Below are 24,252 nucleotides of genomic sequence, written 5' to 3'. Positions count from 1 at the left end.
TGTCAATTGTGGCCTGTGGAATGTTGGTCCACTCCTCTTCAATGGCTGTGCAAAGTTGCTGGATATTGGCTGGAACTGGTACACGCTGTCGTATACACCGGTCCAGAGCATCCCAAACATGCTCAATGGGTGACATGTCCGGTGAGTATGCCGGCCATGCAAGAACTGGGACATTTTCAGCTTCCAAGAATTGTGTACAGATCCTTGCAACATGGGGCCGTGCATTATCCTGCTGCAACATCAGATGATGTTCTTGGATGTATGGCACAAAAATGGGCCTCAGGATCTCGTCACGGTATCTCTGTGCATTCAAAATGCCATCAATAAAATGCACCTGTGTTCTTCGTCCATAACAGACGCCTGCCCATACCATAACCCCACCGCCACCATGGGCCACTCGATCCACAACATTGATATCAGAAAACTGCTCACCCACACGACGCCACACACTCTGCCTGCCATCTGCCCTGAACAGTGTGAACCGGGATTCATCCATGAAGAGAACACCTCTCCAACGTGCCAAACGCCAGCGAATGTGAGCATTTGCCCACTCAAGTCAGTTACGACGACGAACTGGAGTCAGGTCGAGGACCCCGATGAGGATGACGAGCATGCAGATGAGCTTCCCTGAGACGGTTTCTGACAGTTTGTGCAGAAATTCTTTGGTTATGCAAACCGATTGTTTCAGCAGCTGTCCGAGTGGCTGGTCTCAGACGATCTTGGAGGTGAACATGCTGGATGTGGAGGTCCTGGGCTGGTGTGGTTACACGTGGTCTCCGGTTGTGAGGCTGGTTGGATGTACTGCCAAAATCTCTGAAACGCCTTTGGAGACGGCTTATGAACATTCAATACACGAGCAACAACTCTGGTGACATTCCTGCTGTCAGCATGCCAATTGCACGCTCACTCAAATCTTGCGACATCTGTGGCATTGTGCTGTGTGATAAAACTGCACCTTTCAGAGTGGCCTTTTATTGTGGGCAGTCTAAGGCACACCTGTGCACTAATCATGGTGTCTAATCAGCATCTTGGTATGGCACACCTGTGAGGTGGGATGGATTATCTCAGCAAAGGAGAAGTGCTCACTATCACAGATTTAGACTGGTTTGTGAACAATATTTGAGGGAAATGGTGATATTGTGTATGTGGAAAAAGTTTTAGATCTTTGAGTTCATCTCATACAAAATGGGAGCAAAACCAAAAGTGTTGCGTTTATATATCTCCGGCCAATCTCATGCTCCATGGTGCCCTCACTCATGAACAAGACCCTGAGGTACTTGAACTCCTTCACTTGGGGCAAGGCTGTATTCCCTACCCAGGGTAGGCAATCCATCGGTTTCCTGCTGAGAGTCATGGCCTCAGATTTAGAGGTGCTGATCCTCATCCAGCCGCTTCACACTTGGCTGCGAACTGATACAATGAGTGTTGGAGGTCACTAGCCGATGAAGGTAACAGGACCACATCATCTGCAAAAAGCAGTGATGAGACCCTGAGCCCACCAAGGATGAAATTATAATTGTTCTTATCACCATAGAAGAAGAGCTCCTCTGGCATTTAACGGCATCCTTGTTGGTGCATTGCTGCCACCTGCTGCATCAGTCTGTTATAGCAGCACTAAATCCTCTCGAGTCCAGTGACGGATTTTTTTTTGTTTTTTTTTATGCGATCGACTAGAACTCAACCCGTGATCGACAGGTCGTTCGTGATCGACTGCTTGGGCACGCCAATTCTATGCTGTCCTCACCACTCTCTGCAAAGACTTCCAATCTGAAGCCTTACAGCTCCCACACCAGAGTGAGATGCAGCTGGTCAGCAGGCTCTCGATGGTCCCTCTATAGAAGGTGGAGAGGATGGGAGGGGAGAGGGAGGCTCTCCTCATCCATTGCAGGAAATACAGACGCTGCTGAGCTCTCTTTGCCAGGGAGGTATTTTGGACCATTCTTTACAAAACATCTCCAGCTCAGTCAGGTTTGTTGGTTTCTGAGCATGGACAGCCCACTTAAAATCACACCACAGATTTTCAATAATATTCAGGTCTGGGGACTGAGATGGCCATTCCAGAACGTTGTACTTGTTCCTCTGCATGAATGCCTTAGTACAGGGGTGTCCAAGTTCAGGCCTCGAGATCTGCCTTCTTGACACTCTTAGTTGTCTCCCTGCTCCAACACACCTGAATCCAATGAAAGGCTCATTAGCAGGCTTTTAATAAGCCTTTCATTGGATTCAGGTTTTTTGGAGCTGGGAGACAACTAAAGCCCATTTCACACCGGGGGTGCTCCCGGTTGCTCCCAGTTCATGTGTCATTATGACGCCGCAGCGTGGAAGCAACTCAGTGCCGAGATGATGCAGCTCAACGCCACAACAGTGCGAGGGGCGCAAAGAAGTAAGCAAATCGGGCGCCGAAAAATTAAACCAGTTTAATTTTTTTGCCATCTTGTGCTTGACGCAGAAATGAAGTGGTTCCAGCGCATGTCGGGGCAAAGAGGTGTAACTCGGGGCAAAGAGGCGTTACTCGGCGTGACTCAGAAGCCACACCCTCGAAAGACCATGCTACTCGACGCCAATTTATGATTTCTGCTGTGTTCCGTTGTTCCCGATGTATAAATCACGCAAGACTGTTTTTAACTGTGTACTCAATGCAGTAAAAACAACAAAAAAAGACCACCGTAAAAAAAAATGCTGATTGCAGCTGCTGCTCCTCTCTGTTTGGCGCTGTCTGTTGAAGAGAGGCACTGTGAAGCAGCTTCTTCTCTCACGCCGCCGCACATAGTGAACAATTAAAAGAAAATAAATTGTCTGCAGGCAGTTAGTTCCTTTCTCTTCTTCAAACCTCTTTCATCACAGTTTAAAAAGGACATAAGTCCAGGACGTCAAACATCAAGTAGAACTCCAGACATCTCCACATTTGCTCAAGAACGGTTCATTCGCGCGCGCATCTCACGGACAAAGGAGGAAAGATAAACTATAACAGAACTCAGAGCGCAGCCCTACAGCTCAGCACAACAACAAGTAGAAGAGACGTCAGAGTGCACAGTCTGTCTGCAGCAAACTGTGCACTCTGACTTCTCTGTGCAGAGAACCTGCAGGCTGTGTTCTCACCTCTCTCTGGCCCCTGCTGCGCGCACCTGACACAGATATTCCCGCGTCGTCATGACACCACAGGAAGCAACTGGGAGCAGCCCCGGTGTGAAAGGGGCTTAAGAGTGTCAGGAAGGTAGATCTCGAGGACCAAACTTGAGCATCCCTGCCTTAGTAGATTTAGGTCATTGTCTGTTGAGAGATCCAGCCCTGGTTGCAACTTCAACTTTTTCACTGATTCTTGAACATTGTTCTCAAGAATGTACTGATATTGACTGGAATCCATGTAAGCCTCAACTTTAACAAGATTCCCAGTACCTGCACTGGCTACACCAGCTACACAGCATGATAGAACCACCTCCAAATTTTACTGTAGGTAGCAAATGTTTTTCTTGGAATGCTGTGTTCTTTTCCGCCCCTTATGTCCAAATAACTCAATTTTAGTTTCCTTAGTCCACAGCACCTTAGTCCAAATGAAGCTGGCTTGTCCAAATGTGCTTAGCATACCTCAAGCGACTCTGTGGTGTGTACACAGAAAAGGCTTTCTCTGCATTACAGCATCATACAGTATCTCCTTGTGCAAAGTGCGCTGTATAGTTGAACGACATACAGTGGTCCCTCGCTATAACGCGGTTCACCTTTCGCAGCCTTGCAGTTTCGCAGATTTTTTGTGCATTTTGCATGCTTTTTTTTTTTTTTTTAACAGCGCATTGTGTTCTGCGTCCTTATTGGGCGGGGCCAGTCGCGGGACACGGTCAGCATACACCGCGATTGCTCTGACTGCCTCCGATGCGCTTTCTGCGGGCTCGGTAAGCGAAGCAGTGGGCCACTCCCACCACCCTCCTGTCTGTGGGGCGGAACTACGCCAAATCTGGCAACAGGTCCGAGACTACGCTTGATGTTTTGATGCGGATGGTTGACCACAGCCACAGAGCTCCGTGGCCACCGAGAGAGGACTTGGATTCTTTGCAGGTCCCGCATCCATACCTCCAGAGGCAGTGAGCAAAGGGAGAGCACGGACATTGTGTTCTGAGTGTGTCTATTTATAATATTCTCGCACAGAAGAAAAAAGAGAGTGTTACACAAGAGAGAAAAGTGAGAAAATGTTAATGCCTGTTTGAGAAAAGTGTATAAAGTGTGTAGTGAGTGGGTTTTTACAGCCTTAAAACGTCTATAATACTTGCAAAAAATAGCGCTGACTGCTTCGCAGATTTCGCTTATCGCGGGTTATTTTTAGAACGTAAGTCCCGCGATAACCGAGGGACCACGTACAGGACACTATCTGCATCAAGATCATGTTGTAGGTCTTTGGAGCAGGTCTGTGGGTTAACGATTACTGTTCTCACCATCCATTGCTTCAGCTTATCTGAGATTTTTCTCGTCTGCCACTTCAGCCTTAACTAGTCCTGTGCCTGCAGTCTTCCATTTCTTGACAGCTGACATTTGCCTGAAACTGACAGCTGAAATCTCTGTATCCTTCCCCTAAACCATGATGTTGAACAGTCTTTGTTTTCAGGTCATTTGGGAGGTGTTTAGAGGCTCCCATGTTGCCACTCATTAGAAGAGATGCAAAGTGGAGGAACATTTGCAAATGGCCACCTTAAATACCCTTTCTCATGGCTTACCAAACCAATTTTGTGTTCTAATAATTAGTGCTAAATGTATTCAAATCAATAAAATGACAAGGGTGCCCAAATTTATGCACCTGCCTAATTTTGTTTAAATAATTATTGCACACTTTCTGTAAATACTCGAAACTTCATTTCACTTCTCAAACATTAGTGTGTTCGTCTGCTATATGATATATTTAACTGAAATTTTTGATCCAGACAACCAATGATTTATAAAGGAAAATCATGGAAATCATCAGGGGTGCTCATACTTTTACATACAACTGTATATTGTTGGTGTTGTACCTTGGATGACAGTCATGGGTCAACAAGGTGAACAGCAGGGAGCTCAGGAGGCAGCCTTGGGGGGAGCCGGTGTACAGGGAGATGAGAGTGGAGGTGTTGTTCCCCACACGGACTGACTGGGTTGTGCCGGTGAGGAAATCCAGCAGCCAGTTGCACAGATTGTGGCTGACTTGAAGCACAGGGGGACGACGGCCTGGTTGAGTTAAGTGTTGAAAATGTCCGTGAGCATGTCAGCCCGCTGGTCTGCGCACTCCTTGATCAGCCGACCTGGGATGTTATCAGGGCCTGTAGCCTTTCGTGCATTGACCTTTCTCAGGGCTCTCCGCACAGCAGTGGTCTCGAGCCTGAGGGTCTGTTCATCGGGGCAGGGGTTGCTTTCCTCACATTGGTGTTGTTTAGCACTTCAAATGTCTCAAAGAAGTTGTTGAGCTCATTGAGGATGCTGATGTCATTTTGGCAGCGATAGGACGTGCCTTGTAGCATGTGACAGTCTGTGTGCCCTTCCACAGTTGTCTGGTGTTGCTGGGGTCATAGAAGAAACCCTGGATCTTCTGTCTGTGGGCCCGCTTTGCTACCTTGATGGCACAGTTCAGATTGGCCCTTGCTGATCTAAAAGCACCCTCAGTCTTGAGCGCATCTCCTTTGTCATCCAAGCTTTCTGGTTGGCACGAGTTACTATCTTTCTTACTGTGACCTCCTCCATGCACCACTGGATATAGTCAGACACAGACGAAGCATACCGGTACTCCTCCACATTTGTGTGCTGACTGTCCGTTGCCGCCTCCCTGAACATACCCCACTCTGTGCGCTCAAAGCAGTCTTGCAGTGCAGATAGAAGACCCCCTGACATGAGCATGTCTTTGAGTCACGCACTAGCACGGCCTATGTCATGCTGGAGAGTAAACTCATCTTTAACGGGTGCAAACAGGACGTGAGAGGGGCACCGGTGAGTGCTATTGCACACAGAGAATTTTGAAATGTTCAAAAAATCTTTCACGCATAAATGTCGTGTTACGTGGCGCGATCTAATCGCCAACACGATGTGCAGCTCGTCAAGTGGAGTAAAGAAAAAGTGAACAGAGCGAGTGGTGACGTCAGCGGATCACATGAGAGTGCAGCTCGTCTGAAGGATTATAACAAGAAGTTAAATCTCTCATAAACATGCTTTAACAGCTGCACACAAGAAGGAAAGAACACACAACTGTTTTATCATGCCATGACAATGTAAACAGGACAAATAATTACGTTTTTAGATGGTTCAAAATGATTTCTGCAGCGGTCCTCTGTGATTCAGGAAGTGATTACAGCCATTTTCAATGGCCACTTTGCAGAGAAGACGATCAATCCGACACAAAATTATTATTTTATATACACAGCGTCCAGCGCAGAGCACGTGGCAGCCGGTAGAACAAAGAACAGCATTCAGCTGGGAAAACAGCGGGTGGGATCATCACGACGACATGCGTGCAAGTGTGTGAATCAAAGACATGCTCGTGTCAGGGGGCCTATAGCACCCTCAGGCGACACTCTCACCTTCTTCACTGCAGGCTTTTCTCTGGTGAGCAAAGGCTGGTATGTGCGGCCTATGCTTGTGGGAAACTCCACTGCTTTGTAGGCCACTGGATCTAATTGGCATAGCAGACTAAGGCTCTGTAGTGTGGTCCATGTCTCTGTGCTTATGGAGACTAAATAACTGCTTAAACTAAACAAAACCTGACGGTTGTATGTAGCTCTAGCACCACTTCGCTCGCTGTAGGTGGTGGAATTAACAGTGTTTTTGCTGAGTTGTCGGGCGCCGCCATGTACGGAGCAATCCTCATAATATTTCTAATGTGTCAATTAGTCAGATGAGGACTTGTGCTGCCAGTATGTAGACCAAAGTTCAGTTCCCAATCGTGCTTCTTGTCTGTGTCCAGTAAGACGCTTTGGAAATAACCTGCTCTGACTGGTGTCCCATCCAAGGGGAGTTGTACGCTCTCATCCACTTCTTGCTGTGGAGTCTGTGGATGAGCACCAGCCTGATGGGCCTCCAGTGATGAAAGTTTTCCGGAAATTGACCGGAAGTCAGGGTTTTTACTAACATGTGAACGTTCCGGGTTATTTTTGAAACGAGTCCATCATTCAGTCATTTAGTTCCACGCCCAAACAGTTGGTGGCGGTAATGCACCATGTTGGTTTGCAAGCGCCAATAATTTCCAAAGAAGAACAAGGGTTCATTTGTTTGGGCTTTAAGAGTTTATAAAGTCATATTTTTGTGGACTGCGCTGTTGTTTTCTAACATTTACTTTGTTGTGGACATTAAAAGTCATGAGCTGCGTTTTTCCTTCAGTCATCATACCTTAAGTGGAGCTAACGGTGATGCTTCCAGCTGTAAAAAAAATTCTAATGCCGTTAGCATTCAGACGAGAGTTTGCGAGTCAAAGGGAAGGTGATGGTCTAGTGGTTAGACATTGGGCTGGGACAGAAGATCCTCGGTTCAATCCCAGCCTGACTGAAAAGTCACTAAGGGCCCTTGGGCAAGGTCTTTAATCCCTAGTTGCTCCCGGTGTGTAGTGAGCACCTCGTATGGCAGCACACCCTGACATCAGGGTGAATGTGAGGCATTATTTGTAAAGCGTTTTGAGTGGTCTGATGCAGATGGAAAAGGCTATATAATGCAGTCCATTTACCATGTATCAAAACCACCAGATTAATGAGTTTGAGCAATGGACAAAAATTGCCTGAGGTGAGTGAGTGAAAATAATACATGACGTTACTGCTCTGCTGAGGTGTATCAACTAAACTAGCTTTTAGCTGTAATCACTGTCGAGCTGAGTGTTTGTCCTATTTTTTATTTTTACAAGATAAAGCTACACAGTTTTGTTGTTACTGCCATAACTACAAGAAAAGTTTAAATACTTGAAATAACAGATTTTTTTATTTAAAGTTTTTTAACCATCAAGTAGTCAAAGAAAATAGCACAGTGCTGTTTCATATTTCTTTATATTTTAAGAATTATATTTCTTGACCACATCAGAAACATACATTTGCTGAATGAATGAATGAATGAATGAATCTACCATTAGTACATGTACACATTACTTTTCATTTTATTTGTCGAAAAAATAAAGTTTTCTAATGTAAGAAAAGTTTGTTTAACTTCAAAATGTACAGTAATCAGAAATTAATGTTGAATTAAAAACATATTTGTAAGGATTTTAAGGTGGCCAAGAATTTGAAAACAGATAAACAGCTTCAAAGCTCCTGCCAAAACCAAGAAAATTCAGGAGTAAAGGTTGAACAAGTTGATGTATTAATGTGCAGTAAATATTCAGATTGTTCCATTTGAATTGATAATGAGAATGATTATTTTTGAGTTCTTTGTATTGTCATTTCTTTTACGGTGTAGTTTTCTGAACCACAGTGTATGTTTTTTGTATTAAAGACAGGCAGCACAATACAAGTCGTGTGAAAAGACGGGGGTGGAAAAATTGACCTGACCCAACAAAAGAAATACATTTTTTTGGAGATTTTTTTTTTTTGGTGGGTAAATAGACCTGAAAATGCACCAGAATGCATCTGAGATTTTTCAGTTTATTTTCATTTATATAGCAGCAAATCACAACAGAGTTGCCTCAAGGTCCTTCACACAAGTAAGGTCTAACCTTTCCAACCCCCCAGATCAGCAGTGGTAAGGAAAAAACGCCCTCTGAGGAAGAAACCTCAAGCAGACCAGACTCAAAGGGGTGACCCTCTGTTTTGGCCATGCTACAGACACAAATTACAGAACAAAAGAGATCTCAAATTTTTCTGGGGGAGAACCCCCAGACCCTCCACCAGGGGCTTCGGGCCTTTGACCCTTGCCAAACATTTTCAGGTTTTTTTTTTTTTAATGGCCCACTTTCATCACTGGGCCTCAGGGCTTCATTGTTTTTATTTTATTTATCATTATTATTTGAAGATGGCCCGCTGTAGACATTTTTATCATCCTATATCATGTAATTCTGTCTTAACAATTTATTCAAAAATGAGCCCAACGGGTATTTAGTGCCGTAATTCAAACATTTCTTATAATATTGTCCCTTGTCTAAAATGTGGTTCGAATTACACTATATTAATGGATGTAAGTGCAAATTGTTAATTTGTTGTCTTGGTTAATTTAGATCATGTGGTAGGTGAGGTTAAGGGCCTGATTTATTAAAGGTTTGTGTGTGTAAAAACTTGTGCAACCATCATTGCACTACCAAAACACCTGCATGCTCAGTTGCATATTGAGGATTGCATCTGTCAAATGCGCAAAATAACGCATATTGTCCATTTCGTGCATTTGCCTTTATCAGTATGCAGTTTTGGGTTTGTCCACATGAGTGCGCAGAATTCTGTGAGGGAGCATGTAAATAGAGCAGTTGTACACACACAGGGTCAAAATGAAAATTCATGGGTGCTGATTGCATCTGTATTTTGTGAGTTTGAAGCCTTTCTGTTAATTTATTGTGCTGGACAAACTGCTGTTCCAGGAGCACCCAGACCGCTACCTCCTGGTACACGGAATAAAGAAAAATCGTTCATTGTAAACGTCAGGGATATTTCAAAATATGAACAGTTTACCTCATCCACCCCCCCTTCTTTAAGAATAAATGTCTCCATTTGTTGTTGGTAGACCTGAGTGCATTTTGATGCAACTCATTTTAATTACGGTCATCAATTTGTCACGCTGTGTTATGCAAATAAACACACATCTTAGGGCTCATGTGGTTGATGCATGCACTTCTGTGAGTGCTGTGTGTGCGCTCTGCTGTGTGTATTCTGCTGATGAAACAGACACAAACAACTGTGCGCACAGAGTGCATACAACTGTGCATTCTGCTGGTACACAGCCAGCTGTTTATGACTCGTCCCTCACAGACTCCAGGCTGTGCGCAACTCCATGTGTGATAATGCACTCACATCTGTATGTGCCGCATGTGCATTCTGCTTTGTGCGTTACTGTGTGCATCAGTATTAAATAAAATATACTGCTGTTTGAGGACAAAGTTGTCTTTTATATACATTAAATCTGGATCAAAGGTTGTAGTAGCCGATTGCATTTTATTTCGTAGAGATAAGGTGAGAAGTTCAGTCATCATTGGGGAGCTCAGAGTAGAGCCGCTGCTCCTTCGCGTTGAAAGGAGCCAGCTGAGGTGGTTCGGGCATCTGGTAAGGATGCCCCATGGGCGCCTCCCAAGGGAAGTGTTCCAGGCACGCCCATCTGGGAGGAGACCCTGGGGAAGACCCAGGACTAGGGGGAGAGATTATATCTCCACACTGGCCTGGGAATGCCTCGGGATCCCCCAGTCAGAGGTGGTCAGTGTGGCACGGGAAAGGGAAGTCTGGGTCCCCTGCTGGAGCTAACCCCCACAGCCCAATCTTGGATCAGCGGTTGAAGATGAGTGATGAGTGAGTGCATTTCATTTTGTGTTTACGGTGATTAAAGTACGCGAGACCCTCAAATAAATACTGATGTCTGTGTCATATTACCGCCCGCAATAACTTGCACATTTTCTTAGTAAATCACTGGCGAGACTGTGTCCACCCCAACACACGCAAGTTTGGTTTGGTCACGCAATTTAGCGCTCGTTATCTGGGATCTTAGTAAATCAGGAAGAGTTTGATTTTGTTGTTGTTTAGAAGTCATGACATAAGTGAGTAAGGTCTTTTTGTAGGTCCTGTAACTCATTTGATCTGTCTTTGCTTGAACTTCTCCTTATCAATTGGCTGATCTTGTGCTTCAGCATTACTGTTAATGCATTAATATTAATTAAATGTTTGTTTTCCTTTTCTTTTGTCTTTCCTTGCAGGATAATCCATTTAAAGGCCCCACCCATCATGGGCGGCGATATCCATAAATGCATCCTTTTTGCAACTGCTCACATTTTTGACTCGCTAACAAAGGCTATCAACTGACAACTGAGTGGCAGCAGTCATGTTCACAAGTGCATTTGTTTCAGTTGCCCATACTCGTTATTCTTAATACTGATTTAATCCATTGATAAGCTGCTTTGGAAAAACTGCTCATTCATCAGGTTTTAGTGAAAATGGTACAGAGGCAAAAAAAAGTATTTGAACCTTTCAGTGCTTGCATATTTGAGTGTTGGAATGCAATAAAAACTAAATAAATAAAAAACACGCTTCTGTTTATAAAAATTGCGAAAATGCCCTTTCAACTCACAGAGAAAATTAATCTCGACATGACAGAAATTAATTAAAAATATAAAAGCCATAATGATGGGTTGCATCCTTTAGGCTTTTATATTTAATGTAAGTATTAATCAAAGACACAGGCAATGTGTCCTGTGCAACACAACAGTTCATCGACTGGAGCCTCGGACACCCAGACCTGTCAACGCCAAAGAGCATTTGCTGTTTCGCAATTGTGAATCTCGCGGTCCGTGACTCACGGAGAGGTCGGTTTCAGCAGAGTTCCGGTTTAGGGCACAATGTCAACACACCTCGTGAAGTATGGACAGCAAGACAACATCGGGGCACGGCAGAAGTCCATCACAGGTGCTATACCTCCTCTAGATAACCCTCTCAACTTGGGAGAACGTGTCATCATCATAATCACTTGTGAACTAGCTGAATCGACGCCATCCACATCCTCGCTTTGCCATAGTTTACATGCACTGTTGGGCACCGTAACTCTGCGGTGCCGTGGGGCATTCTGGGAAGCACATGGGGATTATGGGAAACATTAAAGTACAGAATAGGTCAAGAAAAACGGAACCTTTTGGAGGAAACGCTGAGTACTGTGAGAAATTCAAGCCGTGGCCCCTTCCACTAGTGTTCCCTTGCGACATCAAAGAGTACATTCCGCCATCAGGCCATGCGGATTTTCTCTCCATTATGCACGCAAACTACAACGGCTCATGAGTGCCGGCATATAAAACTAGCTGGAGCACTTACACTTACAAAACTGGCAGAAGCACAAGCCCATTCCAGGCAACATCTTCCATGAGGGAGGATTATAAAATTTGGGCTGAAATTGTTTTAAGAAAAACCACAACCTACCAAACAGAGTACCATTGGTGGGCACAGTTCCGCTAACTGCTAATTAGCAAAGCTAGCTTTTTTGTTAGCGGATTAGCTTCATAGCTAACTTCAAAAACCATCAGCAAGCCAATTAGCTTCCACTAAATTTAGTTTTGATAACTTTTACTCTGCTAATGTTTTTTGCTGGCATAGTAAGTAAAGCAGAATGGTCAAAAAGGTTTGTAGACCCACACGTTAGTTCCAGTCTGTTATGTGTTTTGCAACAGTTAGGCAGCTGTGAGGAGCCGAGCTCAACCCTATCCCAGCAGAAGGGACCCAGCTGCTACAAAGAAAAGAAAAAAGTAATTTACATTCAACATAGAGTGCCCAGAGGTGTGGCAAAAGGCATAAAAAGCAAAGCAGGTTTGACTTATGGTTTAATTTAAAAACCAAACTAATTCGGGGGGTTTTATTGATTTTAACATTAACTCTATCATTTTTACAAATTGAAAAATATCACATCTTTTAGTTTTAAATTAATGCACTAATTCTGAAGGTTTGCGCATTAAAACTCACAGATGCCAAAAGGCATTATGGGAAAGTGATATTTTTACTTTGTAAAAATGACAGTTAAAGTTAATATCAATAAACCATCTGGAATTAGTTAAATTTTTAAATCAAACCATAAGTTAAACCTGCTTTGCTTTTTATGCCTTTTGCCACACATCTGGGCCAGTGTATGTTGAATGTAAATGTCTCTTTCTTACAGCAGTGTGCAAGCCGCACAAAGACAGAAGCTCTGACTCATTGTTTGTGATCGCCTTTGATTCTAGTCAGAAGTGTTGGCGGTGCCTAAACTCAAAACTGGCTTGTCAGTAGCTGATACTGTAGCGGAGCCAATACTAAAAGTTAGCAGTTAGTTGTAGCTTCTGCAATTTTTTTTTCAGTTTATCGGGCTATCGTTATAAAAGTTAACTTTTCAGTTAGGGGATTAGCGGTTATTGAAGCTAACTTTTTGTTTAGCTGTACCCACCACTGCAGAGTACACACCAAAATGAACACATTTCAGCCACCTCAAGGAAATAACATCAAACAATGTTAGCCTGAGCGCTTGTCCATTATGTTCCATTTAAGATTTTGAGTCATGCAGTGGCCAGTTTTCTTCAAATGAGTCACGGGATGGATATATGAACATTTTATTTACAACAGTCGTTAAGAAATACAAACCTTATGGAACTGTATGGTAAATCTGGAGGATCGCGCACAAAAGGAGATCAGTGAAATTAGATTTTACTATGAGTTTAAAGGGCATTGTTTTAGGAATTTTTAAATACAGAAGCCTGATTTTTGTTTTATTTATTTAATTTGATGCCATTCCAGCATTTAGACATGTAATAATTTAAGAGTTTACATATTTTTCTTGCCACTGTGAAAGATAGAGATTTTTTGCTAATCAGAACTTTGCTGTTACACAGCTGCTCCAACAACAGTCAACGGTGTTTGATTTTAGAGGAAATAATAAAGTTTTGTTTTTCCAACACACACAACTGCTTCTTTGTCTGTGAATTATGATCTCCTTCTGAGTGATGATGTCCTCCTCTGACAGAAAACTAGCCATCTGTTGACATAATGTGCTGGCAGCAGAGGAAGTGAGGGCAAGGTGAAAGGGAGCTGATACAGACTACAAACAGACTGCCGGTAGCTGCTGCCACCAAATACATGCAAGGTAGAAGTAGGGTTTCTTTTTTTTTTTTTGCAAGGTGGGTAGTAAATGTAGAGAAAAAGATTCTGCAGCTGTTTCTGTGGATAGAAGTGTCTATTATAATGGAAATGTAAACTGATCATTCAGAAACTGACATCTCCAGGTAGAGGCACAATGTGAAAAGCGTTGGGTAACAAAGGATTATTCATTATGAGAGAACAAAACTAAGAATATTCTGTATGTCGAAATTAAATTTTTGTCTCTACAATATGTAGGGCAAATGTAAGAGCAGGGAGAGAGATAATGAATTACCACCAGTTTCCAGTCTGTGTCTTTGAACAAGTCCCATCATCTGCGTGGTGCCCATCCTCCCAGCTGTAAGTGGAGACTGGGATTGACTGGGGAAGTAACCTGCTTTGGGCTGACATCCTGTCCAGGAGAAGTCAAAGAGTCTCCCCCGCATCTCGTACATAGTCCGGGGAGAAGCGCAGACAGCAACGTGCCTCAGAGTCTGTGTAGGACTTACTACTAATGCAGAGGTTTAAGGTACCTTTGAGCAAAACATTTCATCCTGATCTTAAAACAAAACATAGTCCAGAGTGATTTATTTGTCATTATCTTAGTTTGTCATCACAGAGTTGAAAGATATGTTCTCTACTTTCAGTACTTTGCTGAGAAAATGTGTTTTTACTTTAAAGAAGGAAGTTTTCTGGATGATCCCGTTTTCCATTACACATTTTATTACAAAAAAAGTCACCTCACACAAGGCAGCATTGAATGTACTGTATTTGTTATGGGTTGTGTGTGTTTTTTTTTTTTTTACAAGAATTTAAATTTTACAGAATTTACAATATATACAAGCAAATGACTGTAGCCACACTGAGGTTTTTTTCTGTCTAACAGGCTTACTTCAAATTACAATAAACAATGACTTCTCAGAAATATGGATGTTTCAATTCCTATTGAATGTAGACACCAGAGAATCATAAAATACAGGTTCATATTTAATTTGTTTATTAACACATCAGGCCATCACTTTAAAACTGCAGGGCACTCAGACTCCACACCACCAGCGCCCAACAGTCCAATGGACTTGTGGATTAGACTTTTTAATTAAATATTTACCTTTTAAGGTAAATATTATGTTGCCAGATGGGCAGTTTCCTGCTTAATTGGGCAGTTTAAAATTTTATTGGTACTGTTGCCAAATTGGGTGGTGTTGCCAGATTGGATGGATGTTAATTTTATTTTGTGGGTTAAAAATAGCTTTGGGCTGGTTTGGGATCCATTTGTGGGGGTTTTAAAAATACATTTAAATGCTAAATTGTACAAAGCCCAGGAATGCATAATCAGTCGGCTACATGACATCATTAATGGGTTTGTAGGAGCTGGTTTGTGAGCAGTAGATGTTATTGCTGCATCTTATTACTGTAGGAGTTTATGCTTAGCCTGTGTTGAATTTTGACAGACCAGCCTTCAGCAACCTAGGGACAGCTAAAAGACAGAACAAGATATCAATCTAGTGGTTTTTTTAAAGCAGTTTTGTGTGTGTGTGTGTGTGTGTTGTGTGTGTGTGTGTGTTTAACAGCTTTTGCGGCTGTTTGGCAACAATGGTGCACATACCCCTTCCCTTTCCCCATGCTTCATGAAAATCACCATATTTGTTTTTTTAGTCATCCTGTGTGACAGCCCAGAAGTAAAGCAACAGATGAGTGAAAAGAACCTGCTTGGCAGAGATAATGTAGAATGTCCACTTGCAGAATGTAAAAATTGGCAACTATTCTTACAGTGTCTAGTGATGAAGGCAGAAGAAAATGATGTAAGATTAAAGAAAAACACATTTCATAGTCTTGAGCTACACTGAAAAAGGCAACATCTTACCAAATTTCTAAAACAAAAAAGTAGTTACATTTAATATAAGACAAAATCATTTAACAAGTAAAATTTCAATTAAGATATAAGGACTTAAAAAATGCAGCTTCCTAATTTTAAGATATATTTTACTAAGTTTAGGAAGTGTTGCATCTTTTACTAATAGCAGAGCATCTTCAAACAAGATGTATGAAAGACTCTTAAGATTTTTAAGATGCAACTAAGTCCATTTGACTGCTCCCTTGTTTTCACTTGGGGTGCCACAGCAGACCCAAGGTGGATCTGCATACTGATTTGGGACAAGTTTCATGCTGGATGCCCTTCTTGACGCAACTACGCATTGCATGGAGAAAAACAAGTAATTATAGCTTACTGAAATTTTACTACTTAAGATTTTTTTTTTTTCTTGTCTGAAGTGCAATTAGATAGTTTGACTAGAAATTTGACAGATATGCTTGGTAAGATGACCAGGTTTTACAGTGTAGGACAATTTCAAACCCAGACACTTACTCTTGACTCAGCTTCTCAAGTGATACAATCAGGGTATCCACTGATTCCTCAAAGATCACAGCATCATCCACACAAACCTTCCTCACCTAAGCTGCGCTTCTCAACAACCCCACAAAAAAACACCCAATCCATGCAAGCATTGAAAGGAGTAGGTGCCAGAACACATCCCTGAGGAACGCCAGGCGTCACTGGGAAATACTCTGGGACTTACTCTGGGATTGTCCCCGCTGTGTACAGCACTCACAGTTCCTATGTATAAGCTGGCTATGATGCCCAGCAACGTCTTGAGGATCCTGTGAGATTTCAGATTAATCTAAACAACCAAAACATACGCTTACAAAACTCAACATACTCTGCAAAAGAAGCACTGCCAATATTCAGACTTGTATCTAAATGGACAACTGCAATGAAAAAAATAAAGAGGTTGAGTTAGATTAGATCTTGAATTTCTCTCTGGGATCAATAAAGTATCTATCTGTCTATCTATCTATCTATCTATCTATCTAGATTACCACCAAATTGTCCAATTTCTGCCCCCAGCTATATCCACAGAAATTCATTATCTGTAAAACACTTTGCTTAAATCAATTTGAACAGAAATGTTCACCTTAAGTTTCTAATCCACAACATAATAAATAGGACTCAAAGGAACATTTTTCCCCATCTGTGCATGAAGTAAGATCAAGTAATTTTCCACTTAAAGTGCTCATGCAAATTATTTTGTGGGTGCAACATTAGCAGTGACAAAACATGCCTTTGCCCCTTAATGGGGTTGTGTGAGAATCAGTGCACCATAAATGCATTCATCCCTGGAACTTGACTGCTGCAATGCAGACATCAAACTTTGGCTTTGTATTGTCTCATGATGGAATATTTTGGCAGAGGTTTACTCCGTCACCTTTAAGGACTCTAATCAAAGACATTTTCTTAATAGTAGAAGGTACAATTTGAATCCTAACGTCTTGAACACCTGTACAAATCTGTCAAGTATATTACTTTATGTCTGAGGTCTACCAGCTGGGTACGCCTCAGATTTCCAAACAGTTTGAAGAAGTCTTTGCATCTGACATTACTCTTATTTTGAATAAACTATGCAATAGTGGATTGGAAAACATTTTTGGAGCACATGGCTACAAAAATTGTCCCCTGAGATAAGAAGCTGAAATGGCATGAACACCCAGAAGTGTGACCGAAGTGAGTTTGTTGGTGTTCAATAGTCTGTTGCTGCTGACATACATCTTCAGCTTCTTTGTGGATTCCGTCTCCCACGTTGAAACAAAGCTTTTCCTTTTCATTTTTCAGTGTGTCCAGGCTAGTTTAGTGGTATATATTTGTTAGAGAGGATGACATCAGGAATGTTTCTGCAGAGATAAATGGGGAAATAAACAAATCATTACAGGGAGCTTCATATTCAGTTAAAAAAAAATTGCCTTCCTCTTCCTGTATTAAAATAAGTGTGATGCTGAGCACATTAGCCTAAATATGTCTGCACCCATTGATGAAAGATACCAGAAATCTGATAACATAGCCTGTGCACTCTACACACTATGACATAAATGTACAAGTAAATACACATATGTCTATAATGATATGTTTGGCTATGTATGAGTTCATTGTATGACTTATGTGTGACATCATTACGAAGTCATTCATACCAGTCAATCACAACTATTCGTCGGTCAATATATGTTTTAGATCACCGATCTAGGCTTCTTTGTTGATTAGTTGATTATATATATATATATAGGTATTTGATCCACTGTTGATTTAGCAAGTTTTCCCACCTACAAAGAATGGAGATGTCTAATTTTTATTGTAGGTACACTTCAACTGTGGGAGACAGAATAAAAACAAAACAAAACTGTGGGAGACAGAATCAAAAAAAAAAAAAAAAAAAAAATCCAGAAAATCACAATGTATGTTTTTTTTTAATAATTGCATTTTATTGCTTGAAATAAGTATTTGATCACCTACCAACCAGCAAGAATTCTGGCTCTCGCAGACCTGTTAGTTTTTCTTTAAAAAATCCTCCTATTCTGCACTCTTTACCTGTATTAATTGTACCTTTTAGAACTCATTACCTGTATAAAAGACACCTGTTCACACACTCAATCAATCACACTCCAACCTGTCCACCATGGCCAAAACCAAAGAGCTGTCTAAGGACACCAGGGACAAAACTGTAGACACGAACAAGGCTGGGATGGACTACAGGCAAGCAGCTTGGAGAGAAGGCAACAACTGTTGGTGTAATTATTAGAAAATGGAAGACAGAAACAAGATGACTGTCCTCTATCTGGGGCTCCATGCAAGATCTTGATCGCCTCATGAGGTAAGGATGAGTCAGAAAGCCTAGAACTACACGGGAGGACCTGGTCAATGACCTGAAGAAAGCTGGGACCACAGTTGCAAAGATTACATTATTAACAGTGGTGGGCACAGATAATCAAAAAATTAACTTCGATAACAGATAATCAGATAGATGAAGAAGAGGAGGAAAACATTGCCAAGAACAGGGGAGAAGAAGAAAACTAGAAGGGTGGAAATAAGAGTGGGGACTTTGAATGTTGGTAGTATGACTGGTAAAGGAGAGAGAGCTGGCTGATATGATGGACGAGGAGAAAGGTAGACATATTGTGTGTGCAAGAGACCAAGTGGAAGGGAAGTAAGAGCAGGAGCATCGGCGGTGGGTACAAGTTGTACCATGGTGAGGACAGGAAGAGAAATGGTGTTGGGGTCATTTTAAAGGAAGAGATGTTAAAAGTGTGTTGGAGGTAAGCGAGTGTCTGACAGGGTGATGAGTGTGAAGTTGGAAATTGAAGGGTGATGATGAATACTCATCAGTGCATATGCCCACAGGTAGGTTGTGAGATGAAGGAGAAAGAAGATTTCTGGAGTGTATTAGATGAGGTGTTGGAGAGTGTGCCCAAGCATGAAAGAGTGGTGATAGGAGCGGACTTCAATGGGCATGTTGGTGAAGGGAACAGAGGTGATGAGGAATGAAGAGGTCCAGGAAAGCATAAGGAGGAAAGAGGTTGGTGAAAAAATTTTGGGATAGTCGGAGAGATGAAGAAAGTAGACAGGAGTACAAGGAGATGCGGCGTAAGGCGAGAAGAGAGAAGTGGCAAAAGCCAAGGAAAAGGCATATTGCGAGCTGTACAAGAAGTTTGAATAGTAAGGAAGGAGAAAAGGACTTGTACCGATTGGCCAAACAAAGGACAGAGCTGGAAGGATGTGCAGCAGGTTAGGGTGGTAAAAGATGCACATGGTAATGTGCTGACAAGTGAGGAGTGTGTGCTGAGAAGGTGGAGGGAATATTTGAAGAGTTGATGAATAAAGAAATGACGCGACGAGAAAAGGCTGGATGATGTGGTGAGAGTAAATCAGGAAGTAAAAGAGATTAGCAAGGAAGAAGTGAGGGCTGCTATGAAGGGGATGAAGTGTTATGTGTCGGACGCAGTCGGAGAACCGACCAGCGTTTGACATTAGGACCCCAGCATAAAATAAGCAGAGCACGGTTCAAAGGATAACAGAATTTAATGACATAACAGTGAGTGCTTAATTAATAACAAATAGTGCGCGGTTCTGGCGAGGTGGAAAAACGGTGCGCTCCAGCAGCACAAACGGTCCGGAGCCAGAACAGTTCGGACCCAAGGACCCCGCCGACACCCCCCAGGTGCCGCGACCAACCGAGTCTGTGAAAGAAGAAACCATAATGTGAGTCCACCACTCACCCACACACGAGAGACCCACTCAAAGGTGTACAATCAGCAAACACTTCCTGGCTTAATCACCAATCAGCTTCCCACCCTGCAGGCATGGAACACCCAGTTCAATTCTCCACTGCAGTGGAAGCTGATAAACGACTAACATAACAGCTCAATATAATAAGGTGTGAGGGACACCATATCTACTGACTGTACTCATGTTAGTCACAAAACCTAAAGTACCTCAGGAAGTGTGCTGACGAGCGTGAGACCTCACCCCCTCCTCTTTCACAGACCATCTCATCATCATGGACGCAGAGACCGTACCAGGTTTGATGCCATGGTCTGTGAAAGAGGAGGGGGTGAGGTCTCACGCTCGTCAGCACACTTCCTGAGGTACTTTAGGTTTTGTGACTAACATGAGTACAGTCAGTAGATATGGTGTCCCTCACACCTTATTATATTGAGCTGTTATGTTAGTCGTTTAATCAGCTTCCACTGCAGTGGAGAATTGAACTGGGTGTTCCATGCCTGCAGGGTGGGAAGCTGATTGGTGATTAAGCCAGGAAGTGTTTGCTGATTATGTACACCTTTGAGTGGTCTCTCTGGTGTGGAGTGGTGGGACTCACATTATGGTTTCTTCTTCACAGACTCGGTTGGTCGCGGCCACCTGGGGGGTGTCGGCGGGTCCTTGGGTCCGAACTGTTCTGGCTCCGGACCGTTTGTGCTGCTGGTGAGCGCACCGTTTTTCCACCTCGCCAGACCCGCGCACTTATTTGTTATTAATTAAGCACTCACTGTTATGTCATTAAATTCTGTTATCCTTTGAACCGTGCTCTGCTTATTTTATGCTGGGTCCTAATGTCAAACGCTGGTCGGTTCTCCGACTGCGTCCGACACATAACAGTAGTCTCTGGCCAATACACACTGTGTACTCCAGACTTAAATGCAACCATGCCCCAATCCATATAGATGCACCACAGCTGTGAGGCCTGACGAGCTGCACATGACCAGCCTCAGGTGATCAGGGTGAGGTCCTAATAACTCAGCCACACAGCCACTCAGTCCTGAACGCATGCCACCTGGAAGGAAAACAGAAGACAGAAAACAGAAGACAGAAACAAAAGCCAGCCAGGCACCCCAGCCACACAACATGAAGAGTGGAAAGGCAGTTGGTCCAGATGACATTCCAATGGAGGCATGGAAATGTCTAGGAGAGATGGCAGTAGAGTTTCTAACCAGATTGTTTAATAAAATCTTGGAAAGTGAGAGGATGCCTGAGGAGTGGAGACGAAGTGTGCTGGTTCCTATTTTCAAGAACAAGGGTGATGTGCAGAGCTGCAGTAACTACAGAGGCATAAAGCTGATCAGCCACAGCATGAAGTTATGAGAAAAAGTAGTAGAAGCTACGCTTAGAAAACAGGTGAAGATCTGTGAGCAGCAATATGGTTTCATGCCGGAAAGAGCACTACAATGCAATGTTTGCTCTGAGAATACTGTTGGAAAGTACAGAGAAGGACAGAAAGAGTTACATTGTGTGTTGTGGACTTAGAAAAAGCTTATGATAGGGTGCCAAGAGAAGAGTTGTGGCATTGTATGAGGAAGTCTGGAGTGGCAGAGAAGTATGTTAGGGTAGTGCAGGACATGTACAAGAATAGTGTGACAGCGGTGAGATGCGCAGTCGGAATGACAGACTCATTCAAGGTGGAGGTGGGATTACACCAAGGATCAGCTCTGAGTCCTTTCTTGTTTGCAGTGGTGATGGACAGGTTGACAGATGAGATCAGACAGGAGTCCCCATGGACTATGATGTTTGCAGATGACATTGTGATTTGTAGTGAGAGTAGAGAGCAAGTTGAGTCTAGTCTGGAGAAGTGGAGATATGCTTTGGAGAGAAGGGGAATGAAAGTCAGTAGAAGCAAGACTGAGTACATGTGTGTGAACGAGAGGGAGCCCAGTGGAATAGTACAGTTACAAGGAGTAGAAGTGGTGAAAGTAGATGAGTCTAAATATTTGGGGTCAACTGTTCAAAGTAATGGAGAGTGTGGTAGAGAGGTGAAGAAGAGAGTGCAGGCAGGGTGGAGTGGGTGGAGAAAGGTGGCAGGAGTGATTTGTGACCGAAGAATATCAGCAAGAGTGAAGGGGAAAGTTTACAAAACAGTAGTGAGACCAGCTATGTTGTATGGTTTAGGACAGTGGCACTAACAAAAAGACAGGAGGCAGAGCTGGAGGTGGCAGAGCTGAAGATGTTGAGATTCTCTTTGGGAGTGACAAGAATAGACAAGGTTAGGAATGAACATATCAGAGGGACAGCTCAGGTGGGACTGTTTGGAGACAAAGTCAGAGAGGCGAGATTGACATGGTTTGGACATGTGCAGAGGAGGGACCCAGGGTATATAGGGAGAAGGATGCTGAGGATGGAGCCACCAGGCAGGAGGAGAAGAGGGAGACCAAAGAGGAGGTTCATGGATGTGCTGAGAGAGGTCATGCAAGTGGTTGGTGTGACAGAGGAAGATACAGAGGACAGGGTGAGATGGAAACGATTGATCTGCTGTGGTGACCCCTAACGGGAACAGCTGAAAGACAAAGAAGAAGAACAGATAATCAGATAACTGAAAAGTTATCTTCGATAAAGATAAAACAATAAACCACAAAAAAACTTATCGGAAGTTACAGATAACCGATAACGGATAAATTCCAATATTACCTCTGGCACATTTACAAATATTAGTAAAACAAATGTAATAGCTTCTAATAATATTAAAAATAACAGACCCCAACAATAAGACCATACTTTTTTCTTTCAACATTCAGCTCCTGCTGGAAGCTCTTGTTTATTACAGCCCACACAACACAGAGACAGTATTTTTTCTCTAATAGTCAAAATTTGTTAGCAAAGAAGTCATGAAGTCATTACTAGTTAAAGTTAATGGAATACTCAGCTCATAGAGCTCTGATCTTTGTCAGCCTGGCTACAGTGCTGAAAAGAAACCTGGGGTTGTTCTTATTTTCTTCAATTAGTGATGAGTAGAAAGATGTCCTAGCTTTACGGAGGGCTTTTTTATAGAGCAACAACTCTTTTCCAGGCTAAGTGAAGATCTTCTAAATCAGTGAGACGCCATTTCCTCTCCAACTTACGGGTTATCTGCTTTAAGCTACGAGTTTGTGAGTTATACCACGGAGTCAGACACTTCTGATTTAAAGCTCTCTTTTTCAGAGGAGCTACAGCATCCAAAGTTGTCTTCATGAGGATGTAAACTATTGACGAGATACTCTAACTCCCTTACAGAGTTTAGTAGCTACTCTGCTCTGTGTTGTATATGACATTAGAGAACATAAGAAGGAATCAATCCTTAAACCTAGTTACAGCGCTTCTGAAAGACTTATAGTGTAATGAAACTTATTCCCCACTGCAGGGTAGTCATCAGGGTAAATGTAACTGTTATTAAAAAATGATCAGACAGAAGGGATTTCCAGGAATTCTGTTGGGACGGTGTCGTCGCACGGACCACAACAGGGCGCAAATGAACGGACAATAAGTAAGCCAAAAGGTAACAATTTAATGTTGTGATATTACACAACGAAACGGTCTAATGTTCACAGTCAATAACCACCAGGTGACGTTGTGGGCAGGCTCGAAGATAGAAGACGCCTGACGAGAGAGAAGCCGCGTCCCACACGGCTCCACCACCAACGGCCTGAAGAACACCGGAGCCGCCAGTCCCGATCCCAGGGGCCTCTGTCTTCGGCTGTCGACCCTGGTACTGCTGGCAGAAAACAGAAAATGATGTGTGAGTGTGAGTCCCGCACACTCAGTAATTAACAGTCCAGACACCGTTAGGAGGGAGTACCTCCACATCCAAATCACACACATCGTGCAGCTCCTGATCCACTTATCTGGGACGGGTGCGAGGTGAAGCCGTCACTGTCACACCAACGCCATCCTCCAGACAAGGAAAGCACCAGGAAACGGCTGCAAAGAAGTTCAGATTACTATTCAACGTATAAGTCAGCAGAGAAAATTACCTTAGTACTGGTAGTCGATTTCTCGGCGGGGAGGTGGAGTTTGCAGTCCGGCTTATATGGTGGTGTAGATGTGACAGCTGGAGTAATGAGTGACAGCTGTCACCTCCTCTGGGTCTGGCGCCTTCTCGTGTTGGAGCCCGCACTCCAAGCAGGGCGCCCTCTGTGGTAGTGGGCCAGCAGTACCTCTCTTCAGCGGCCCACACAACAAATACTGTAAGTCTTCTATTTCCATACCATAAGTCAGAACAAGATCTAAGATATGATTAAAGTGGTGGGTGGACTCATTTACTTTTTGAGCAAGCCAATAGAGTCTAATAATAGATTAAATGCAGTGTTGAGGCTGTCATTCTCAGCATCTGTGTGGATGCAAAATCGCCCACTATATTATCTTATCTGGCTAAGCACTAAGTCAGACAAAAGGTCTGAAAATTCACAGAGAAACTCACAGTAACGA

The 24,252-nt window shown here is 43.0% G+C and overlaps 1 protein-coding gene and 2 long non-coding RNA genes across 3 annotated transcripts in view; 2 read left to right on the top strand and 1 right to left on the bottom strand.

Annotated features, from left to right (window-relative positions):
* Positions 1-11,150, top strand: part of mre11a (MRE11 homolog A, double strand break repair nuclease) — a 59,131-nt gene extending 47,981 nt beyond the window's left edge. The window contains exon 20 of the mRNA XM_034169273.1: positions 10,811-11,150. Within this exon, the coding sequence (XP_034025164.1) occupies positions 10,811-10,858 (48 nt within the window). The 3' untranslated portion in view covers positions 10,859-11,150. The remainder of the gene's footprint in view (positions 1-10,810) is intronic.
* On the bottom strand, positions 1,745-20,026 carry LOC117509541. The gene is made up of 3 exons (XR_004560426.1): positions 20,016-20,026; positions 4,837-4,845; positions 1,745-1,874 (listed from the first exon to the last, which is right to left on the bottom strand). It is a non-coding gene; the product is annotated as an uncharacterized LOC117509541 (long non-coding RNA).
* LOC117509540 lies at positions 1,802-10,155 on the top strand. Its single transcript, XR_004560425.1, has 4 exons — positions 1,802-1,925; positions 4,151-4,153; positions 4,215-4,224; positions 10,145-10,155. It is a non-coding gene; the product is annotated as an uncharacterized LOC117509540 (long non-coding RNA).
* Positions 20,027-24,252: the final 4,226 nt, after the last annotated feature.

This window comes from Thalassophryne amazonica, chromosome 4 (genome assembly GCF_902500255.1).
Source record: "Thalassophryne amazonica chromosome 4, fThaAma1.1, whole genome shotgun sequence".
NCBI lineage: Eukaryota > Metazoa > Chordata > Actinopteri > Batrachoidiformes > Batrachoididae > Thalassophryne > Thalassophryne amazonica.
The sequence above is the reverse complement of the archived record's forward strand: the minus strand, read 5'-3'. Positions and strand labels throughout refer to the sequence as shown.